Here is a 10,252-nt window from a genome sequence, read left to right as displayed (position 1 = left end):
AAAAAAAATTAAAGAAAATGCCTCAGAAAATCCCCTTAGATCTTATCTGAAGTTGGGCCTAGATTTTTATTTTATATGTGTTAATGTATTAAAACTGCTTTTTTTTTTATCTTCCCTGAATACGTGTAGCTGAAAGTGATGTTCAGCTAATAGTGTTTCTCAACTATTTTTTACCTATGGACCCCCTTGATTTTTATTTTATTCTGGTGGACCACCGTAGCCATTCGATGTTTAACCCTTTTGTTACCAACCTGGCTAAAACTGGCTCTGGCTCTGAGTACAAATGTCTTGTTTTCATAAGTTTTGAATTAAAATCTTCCACAAAACCTTAGTCACAATTTATGTTTCTAACACTAGCTTAATGATAGCCAAGTTATTTTACTAAATTCTTTGTAATATTTAAAGCAATTGAAAGAAATACAGAGGATCTCAAAATAAATACAGTAACGAAAGGGTTAATAACTAGTTTTATAGAAACTTCTTTCAAGATTCCTATTTCGTTTTTCACACATTCTCTTGTGTAGGTTGAACTAGGTAAAATGTAAGAGAAAAAAACCCAGCTGTTTCATGTAATATATACCAATACATACATCTAAAGCAGTGGTTACCAACTATTTCTGGTCTCTGGACTCCTTTCATTATTATTTTATTCTGGTGGACCCTTCATAGCCATTTGACATTTAAAAACTAGTTTTATAGAAACTCCTTCCAAAATTTCTATTGTGTAGGTTGAGCTATGTAAAATGTAAGAGAAAAAACCCCAGCTGTTTCTTTCAATACATACCAATACATACATCTAAAGCAGGGGTTCTCAACTATTTCTGGTCTCTGGATCCCTTTGATCACTATTTTATTCTAGTGGACCTCTGTAGCCATTCGATGTTTAATAACTAGTTTTATAGAAACTCCTTTCAAAATTTCTATTGTGTAGGTTGAGCTATGTAAAATGTAAGAGGAAAAAACCCAGCTGTTTCTTTCAATACATACATCTAAAGCAGGGGTTCTCAACTATTTCTGGTCTCTGGACCCCTTTCATTATTATTTTATTCTGGTGGACCCTTCATAGCCATTTGACATTTAAAAACTAGTTTTATAGAAACTCCTTCCAAAATTTCTATTGTGTAGGTTGAGCTATGTAAAATGTAAGAGAAAAAACCCAGCTGTGTCTTGTAATATATACCAATACATACATCTAAAGCAGGGGTTCCCAACTATTTCTGGTCTCTGGACCCCTTTCATTATTATTTTATTCTGGTAGACCCTTCATAGCCATTTGACATTTAAAAACTAGTTTTATAGAAACTCCTTCCAAAATTTCTATTGTGTAGGTTGAGCTATGTAAAATGTAAGAGAAAAAAACCCCAGCTGTTTCTTGCAATACATACCAATACATACATCTAAAGCAGGGGTTCCCAACTATTTCTGGTCTCTGGACCCCTTTCATTATTATTTTATTCTGGTGGACCCTTCATAGCCATTTGACATTTAAAAACTAGTTTTATAGAAACTCCTTCCAAAATTTCTATTGTGTAGGTTGAGCTATGTAAAATGTAAGAGAAAAAAACCCAGCTGTTTCTTGCAATACATACCAATACATACATCTAAAGCAGGGGTTCCCAACTATTTCTGGTCTCTGGACCCCTTTCATTATTATTTTATTCTGGTGGACCCTTCATAGCCATTTGACATTTAAAAACTAGTTTTATAGAAACTCCTTCCAAAATTTCTATTGTGTAGGTTGAGCTATGTAAAATGTAAGAGAAAAAACCCCAGCTGTTTCTTTCAATACATACATCTAAAGCAGGGGTTCTCAACTATTTCTGGTCTCTGAACCCCTTTCATTATTATTTTATTCTGGTGGACCCTTCATAGCCATTTGACATTTAAAAACTAGTTTTATAGAAACTCCTTTCAAAATTTCTATTGTGTAGGTTGAGCTATGTAAAATGTAAGAGAAAAAAAACCCAGCTGTTTCTTTCAATACATACCAATACATACATCTAAAGCAGGGGTTCTCAACTATTTCTGGTCTCTGGACCCCTTTGATTACTATTTTATTTTGGTGGACCCTATCATAGCCATTCGATGTTTAATAACTAGTTTTATAGAAACTTCTTTCAAAATTCCTATTTTGCTTTCCACACATTAACTCGTGTAGTTTGAACTCTGTAAAACATTAAAGAAAGAAACCCAGCTTTTTCTTGCAATACATACCAATACATAAATCAAAAGCAAAATTTTTTCAGGGGCCCTTAAAATACTTTTGTGGACCCCTAATTTACAATTTTGTTGTGTGGACCCCTAATTTTCAATTTTGTTGTGTGGACCCCTAATTTACAATTTTGTTGTGTGGGCCCAGCCAAAATCTTATATGGACCCACATATTAACTCGTGTAGTTTGAACTCTGTAAAACATTAAAGAAAGAAACCCAGCTTTTTCTTGCAATACATACCAATACATAAATCAAAAGCAAAATTTTTTCAGGGGCCCTTAAAATACTTTTGTGGACCCCTAATTACAATTTTGTCGTGTGGACCCCTAATTTACAATTTTGTTGTGTGGGCCCCTAATTTTCAATTTTGTTGTGTGGACCCCTAATTTACAATTTTGTTGTGTGGGCCCAGCCAAAATCTTATATGGACCCACATATTAACTCGTGTAGTTTGAACTCTGTAAAACATTAAAGAAAGAAACCCAGCTTTTTCTTGCAATACATACCAATACATAAATCAAAAGCAAAATTTTTTCAGGGGCCCTTAAAATACTTTTGTGGACCCCTAATTTACAATTTTGTCGTGTGGACCCCTAATTTACAATTTTGTTGTGTGGGCCCCTAGTTTACAATTTTGTTGTGTGGACCCTTAATTTACAATTTTGTTGCGTGGACCCCACCAAAATCTTATATGAACCCTTGCACACAATATGGACTCTCACGGGCCATTTGGACCCCAGTTGAAAGCTGCTGATTTATAATTTTGTTGTGTGGACCCCTAATTTACAATTTTGTTGTGTGGGCCCCACCGAAATCTTATATGGACCCTTGCACACCATATGGACCGTCATGGGCCATTTGGACCCCAGTTGAAAGCTGCTGATCTAATATGTGTCCATATGTCTTTTATGCCATCAAATGCTGTAAGTTAAAAAAAAAAAAAAATGATAAATATATAAAATAGTAATTCTTCCAAAAATGGTGGCATTACAAATGTTTCGGTTTTCAAACATTCATGAAACATCATGAAGCAACTGTGTCGTATGTGAGTTTCCCACAAGCTTTCTTTCGACTTGGTTCTTCGTTGGAAAACAAATTACGTTTCCTTTTCCTAGACTTTCGATCTCTTTTCAGTTTGCTGGCACACAGGGGCCTCAACTTCCGAGACCGTTTCGGAGTCTTGTATTTCTCTTGAACTGATTCGGAATACTCGGCCAGTTCATCACCCTCTGTATAGTTTTGTTTCGTTTGATTGTCAATGTCTTGTGATGCTATATGATCTAATCTTTGTGCTTCATCATCTTCCGTTTGGTCTGCTTTAGATTTGGCCTCTTCTGTGTTGCTGACCACTTCATCTAAAGGACAACCGTTCAGTTTTGAATCAGTTGGTTTCATCACAGATATTTGGTTATTCTCCTCGTCCGACTCTCTGTCTTTCCGGCTGTAGTTTCCGCTTGGCTCACATTGCATCGAAGGGTCAACGTAATCTCCCTTGAGCCAAATGTGCCGAGAACCACTGATGTAGTGACGGAAGCAGCGAAACACACGGTTCCCTAATGAATTATATTCCTCAGAAATAACCTAGAAAAAATAAAAGAAAAAAAAAATAGGATACAATGTAAACATCAATGTGAATATTATTATGTGCACACTTATAAACACAATATATTTAAAAAATATAATAATAATAATAATGAAATTATTGTATACAGTGCTTAGGTGCACCACATCTTGTCAGAAAGTGCGTATAAAATACATGCAGCAATGTACAAATGTCTGGAAAGCGAACAATGTATGAGTCAGATACATGCTTGTGTGTGTATGGAGGGGAGAAAATCAGTGTGGTGTTGGCGAATCTCAGAAAGCATGGAAGTTTTGAAGGATGCAGTGCTCCGACAACTAACAACTGATGAAGAAAAGAAATGGAAATATTACAGGAGATCATCAGTGGCATCTACCTAGTGAATTAAATTTCTCAGAAATTAGCTAGCAGGAGTGGCTGCGTGGTAAGTAGCTTGCTATAGGCGCAGGAGTGGCTGTGTGGTAAGTAGCTTGCTATAGGCGCAGGAGTGGCTGTGTGGTAAGTAGCTTGCTATAGGCGCAGGAGTGGCTGTGTGGTAAGTAGCTTGCTATAGGCGCAGGAGTGGCTGCGTGGTAAGTAGCTTGCTATAGGCGCAGGAGTGGCTGTGTGGTAAGTAGCTTGCTATAGGCGCAGGAGTGGCTGTGTGGTAAGTAGCTTGCTATAGGCGCAGGAGTGGCTGTGTGGTAAGTAGCTTGCTATAGGCGCAGGAGTGGCTGTGTGGTAAGTAGCTTGCTATAGGCGCAGGAGTGGCTGTGTGGTAAGTAGCTTGCTATAGGCGCAGGAGTGGCTGTGTGGTAAGTAGCTTGCTATAGGCGCAGGAGTGGCTGTGTGGTAAGTAGCTTGCTATAGGCGCAGGAGTGGCTGTGTGGTAAGTAGCTTGCTATAGGCGCAGGAGTGGCTGTGTGGTAAGTAGCTTGCTATAGGCGCAGGAGTGGCTGTGTGGTAAGTAGCTTGCTATAGGCGCAGGAGTGGCTGTGTGGTAAGTAGCTTGCTATAGGCGCAGGAGTGGCTGTGTGGTAAGTAGCTTGCTATAGGCGCAGGAGTGGCTGTGTGGTAAGTAGCTTGCTATAGGCGCAGGAGTGGCTGTGTGGTAAGTAGCTTGCTTACCAACCACATGGTATGGTTCCGGGTTCAGTCCCACTGCGTGGCACTTTGGGCAAGTGTCTTCTACCTATAGCCTCGGGCCGACCAAAGCCTTGCGAGTGGATTTGGTAGACAGAAACTGAAAGAAGCTCGTCGTATATATATATATGTATGTGAGTGTATATGTTTGTGTGTCTGTGTTTGTCCCCCCCACCCAACATCGCTTGACAACCGATGCTGGTGTGTTTACGTCCCCGTAACTTAGCGGTTCGGCAAAACAGACTGATAGAATAAGTACTAGGCTTACAAAGGATAAGTCCTGGGTTCGATTTGCTCGACTAAAGGTGGTGCTCCAGCATGGCCGCAGTCAAATGACTGAAACAAGTAAAAGAGTAACCAAAAATATACAGGACCCTGTGAAGAAGATGCCCGAGGTATTTCCCCTACCTCCACCCCATGTCCTTCCCAATAATAGTCGGAAGAGAAAAAGGATTGATGGCTGTATAAGTCAACATGAATATTATATACACACTTAAGGCTGCAAGCTGGCAGAGTCGTAAGCATGTTGGACAAAAATGTTGAGTGAGATGTTGTCCGTTTTTTTTTATGTTCTGGGTTCTAATTCTGCTGAGGTCGACTTTGTCTTTCGTCCCTTTCGGGGTTGAGGTAGCAAGTAAGTACCAGCTGAGCACTGGGGTCAATATAATCGACTTACCCACCCCATACCCATTCCCTGGGGCTCGAAATTGCTGGCCTAATGCCAAAATGTGAAATCAATATTATAGGTGCAGGAATGGCTGTGTGGTAAGTAGCTTGCTAACCAACCACATGGTTCCGAGTTCAGTCCCACTGCGGGGCATCTTGGGCAAGTGTCTTCTACTATAGCCCCGGGCCGACCAGTGCCTTGTGAGTGGATTTGGTAGACGGAAAGTGAAAAAAGCCTGTCGTATATATGTATATATATATATATGTATGTGTGTGTATGTTTGTGTGTCTGTGTTTGTCTCCCTAGCATTGCTTGACAACCGATGCTGGTGTGTTTACGTCCCCATAACTTAGTGGTTCGGCAAAAGAGACCGATAGAAAAAGTACTGGGCTTACAAAGAATAAGTCCCGGGGTCGATTTGCTCGACTAAAGGCGGTGCTCCAGCATGGCCGCAGTCAACTGACTGAAACAAGCAAAAGAAAAGAAAGAAAGAAAGAATATACACTTAAACACACACAACATATAGTTTGGCTGTTTCTTTCAGTCTGGTGCTAGATAGACAACAAAATGGGGTGGTCATGGCTGGAATGTCTTGATCATAGGCAAGCTGAATCGGGGCTGTCCTGGGGGCTACACATACAACAATAATAACCATGAAACGACCCGCCCATCCACTGCGCCAAAACCTAGAAAAGAGCGCTATATTGCAAGTTACCTCCCTTCACTCTGATCACTGCAGACACTTTATTGACCCGAAATAATTCATTGTTTTTTTATTCATATATAAACATATGGAAATATATTATTGAATTCGTTTCCGCATCACCTTTATTATATTATATTATTTTTAATAGGTAATAAATTGCGAGATATTTCATTATACATATATGAATTGTTTAGCGTTTACTGTAAATACATTATTTAATATAAATAATCAGATACAGAGGCAGCATATTAATTTAGTTAAACATGTGTTTAATAAATGACCGATATGAGATATAGCTATCATGTATTTGAATACGCAATATATCATGGAAAAGAAACAGATCGTTTTTTTCCCCCTTGATGTTTGTTTTTCAGCTCAATGCATTCAAATTACCATAGCATTATATACTCAGGCATAAGGTGGCGAGCTGGCAGAAACGTTAGCTAAGTCGTATTTCGTCTGCCGTTACGTTATGAGTTCAAATTCCGCCGAGAACGACTTCGCCTTTCATCCTTTCGGGGTCGATAAATTAAGAACCAGTTACTAACTGGAATCGATATAATCGACTTAATCCGTTTGTCTCTCCTTGTTTGTCCTCTCTGTGTTTAGCCCCTTGTGAGTAGTAAAGAAATAGGTATTTCGTCTGCCGTTATGTTCTGAGTTCAAATTCCGCTGAGGTCGACTTTGCCTTTCATCCATTCGGGGTCCAGTGCGTAACTGGTACATATTTAATCGACCCCGAAAGGATGACAGGCAAAGTTGACCGCGGCGGAATTTGAACTCAGAACGTAACGGCAGACAAAATACCACTAAACATTTTGCCCAGCATGCTAACAATTCTGCCAGCTCGCCACCTTATATTAATATTAATATTAGCATAGCGTAGTGAAGACGCGTGGCTTAGTTGTTAGGGTATTCAGCTCATGATCATAAGGTTGTAAGTTCAATTCCTGCCAATGCGCTGTATCCTTAAGCGAAACATTTTATTTCACATTTTTCCAGTCCACTGGAAAATGAGTTGTACCTGTATTTCAAAAGAGCCTGCCTTGTCACACTGTGTGTCACGTTGACTGTCTCTGCAAACTAGATTAAGGATACATGTGTCTGTGGAGTGCTCAGCCACATACATGTTAATTTCACATGCAGACTGTTCTGCTGATCGGATCAACTGGAACCCTCGTCATCATAACCAATGGAAGGCCAGCTAATTAACGTATTATTAGTCGTAAATATTAAGTAAGTATTATTTATATACTGTCAACAAAGTATGACTATTTTTTATACTATCTTTGCGATTCTGCAAAAGAAACCAATAGAAAAAGTAACAGCCTAAAGGAGAATAAGTCCAGGGGTCGATTTCTTTGACTAAAAAGGCGGTGCTCCAGCATGGTCGCAGTGAAGTGACTGAAACAAGTAAAAGAATAAACGAATATCTAAAATGGCATCTTATTTGAAGTTTTGCCCATTCGTAATCGCTCATTCGAAATCGCTCAAACATCAATGGAAATTGTAGTTGTGATACCAGTGCCGGTGGCACATAAAAAGCACCATCCAATCGTGGCCGTTGCCAGCACCGCCCCTACCGGTCTCCGTGCCGGTGGCACGTAAAATGCACCAACCGATCGTGGCCGTTGCCAGCCACGCCTGGCCCCCGTGCCGGTGGCACGTAAGAAGCACCAACCGATCGTGGCTGTTGCCAGCCACGCCTGGCCCCCGTGCCGGTGGCACGTAAAAAGCACCAACAGATCGTGACCATTGCCAGCCTCGCCTGGCACCTGTGCCGGTGGCACGTAAAAAGCACCCACTACACTCACGGAGTGGTTGGCGTTAGGAAGGGCATCCAGCTGTAGAAACACTGCCAGATCAGACTGGGCCTGGTGCAGCCTCCTGGCTTCCCAGACCCCAGTCGAACCGTCCAACTCATGCTAGCATAGAAAACGGACGTTAAACGACGACGACGATGATGATGATGTAACTAAAAAGGCCTGAAATATCTTACCTCAATTTTAAGTTCAACTGATCCGAGTTTAAGCTTGGCTTCATAAAGGGTTTTGTGCATTGATACATGGACTCCTTTGCTGCGAACGTGTCCCAGTTCTTTCAAGTCGAGCTTTTCAACAATGTCTTTCCTCAACGTCACCACATCGCTGCCAGAATCAACCATAAATTCTAGGGAAGAGAAATTCATAAAAGACATTATATTCTTTTCTACTCTAGGCACAAGGCCCAAAATTTTGGGGGATGGGGCCAGTTAATTAGATCGACCCAGTACGCAACTGATACGTAATCTATCGACCTTGAAAGGATGAAAGGCAAATTTCGGTGGAATTTGAACTCAGAATGTAAAGACAGACGAAATACCGCTAAGCATTTCACCTGGTGTACTAACGTTTCTTATTTCTTTATTGCCTACAAGGGGCTAAACATAGAGGGGACAAACAAGGACAGACAAAGGGATTAAGTCGAATACATCGGCCCCAGTGAGTAACTGGTACTTAATTTATCAACCCCAAAGGGATGAAAGGCAAAGTCAACCTTGGCGGAATTTGAACTCAGAACGTAATGGCAGACGAAATACTGATAAGCATTTTGCCTCGTGTGCTAACATTTCTGCCAGCTCGCCACCTTAAATATTTATTTCTTTATTGCCCACAGTGGGCTAAACATAGAGGAGACAAACAAGGACAGACAAATGGATTAAGTCGATTACACCGACGTCAGTGCGTAGCTGGTACTTAATTTATTGATCCAAAAAGGATGAAAGGCAAAGTTGACTTCGGCAGAATTTGAACTCAGAAAGGTAAAGACAAGTTGCTAAGCATTTCGCCTGATGCGTTAACGTTTCTGCCAGCTCGCCTCTTTATAGATGACATTATATTGCAACTGATTTTGTGAAAGAACTGTGTGTGTGAGCGCACGTGTCTGTGTGTGCGTGCGATTGTATGTGTGTTTGTCCTTTCCTCAGTTTGACTACTGATGTTGGTTTGTTTACATCCCAATAACATAGCAGTTCAGCATTGAGACTGATAGAACAAGCATCAGACTTATAAAAATAAGCTCTGCTATTGAACAGTTCTACTAAAAGCCCTTCAATGTGGTGCCCCGGCAAAGTCGACTTCGACGGAATTTGAACTCAGAACGTAGCGGCAGACGAAATACCTCTTTCTTTACTACCCACAAGGGGCTAAACACAGAGAGGACAAACAAGGACAGACAAACGGATTAAGTCGATTACATCGACTGCAGTGCGTAACTGGTACTTAATAAATCGACCCCGAAAGGATGAAAGGCAAAGTCGACTTCGGCGGAATTTGAACTCAGAACGTATCGACAGACAAAATACCGCAAGGCATTTCGTCCGGCGTACAAACGATTCTGCCGGCTCAACACCTTCCATAATTTTGTATTAATTTAATTAAGTTTTTATTCTCTTAATAGATCACAGTTTCGCTTGATTTCTAATTTAAAAACTTTGTTCGTTGAACGAAAATCTTACCGTATCTCTCCTAGTACGACCAAATATGAAATAATAGCTCTAAAATTACTTGGGTTTCATTCATAAATTTGTAAAGGGAAATTGTGAATTAACTCCATGTCTTATTAATAACAATGTAAATCTTAATTAATTACTATTTATTCTAAGGGAAATAACCCTTAACAAAGTTGTTTCCCTTGGATCAGACATTTTTTTTCTCAACGTGTGTGTGTGTGTGTGTTTAAATTTTTAGCGGAGGGGCCAGTCGATTAGATTGACCTCAATACGCAACTGGCAGTTAATATATCGACCCTGAAAGGATGAAAGGCAAAGTCCACCTCGGCGGAATTTCAACTTAGAACGTAGATTTCGACAATATATATTAATACAAGATTATTAGGAGTGGCTGTGTGGTAAGTAGCTTGCTTACCAACCACATGGTTCCGGGTTCAGTCCCACTGCGTGGCACCTTGGGCAAGTGTCTTCT

At 40.3% G+C, this 10,252-nt stretch overlaps 1 protein-coding gene across 1 annotated transcript in view; it reads right to left on the bottom strand.

Annotated features, from left to right (window-relative positions):
• Positions 1 to 2,014: 2,014 nt before the first annotated feature.
• LOC115221258 overlaps positions 2,015 to 10,252 on the bottom strand; it is a 19,461-nt gene continuing 11,223 nt past the window's right edge. Inside the window, exons 3-4 of the mRNA XM_029791407.2 lie at positions 8,290 to 8,459; positions 2,015 to 3,794 (exon numbers count right to left, since the gene is read on the bottom strand). Coding sequence (XP_029647267.1) covers positions 3,237 to 3,794; positions 8,290 to 8,459 — 728 coding nt within the window. The 3' untranslated portion in view covers positions 2,015 to 3,236. The remainder of the gene's footprint in view (positions 3,795 to 8,289; positions 8,460 to 10,252) is intronic.

This window comes from Octopus sinensis, linkage group LG18, assembly GCF_006345805.1.
Source record: "Octopus sinensis linkage group LG18, ASM634580v1, whole genome shotgun sequence".
NCBI classification, from domain to species: domain Eukaryota; kingdom Metazoa; phylum Mollusca; class Cephalopoda; order Octopoda; family Octopodidae; genus Octopus; species Octopus sinensis.
This window is presented reverse-complemented; position numbering and strand designations above follow the sequence as displayed.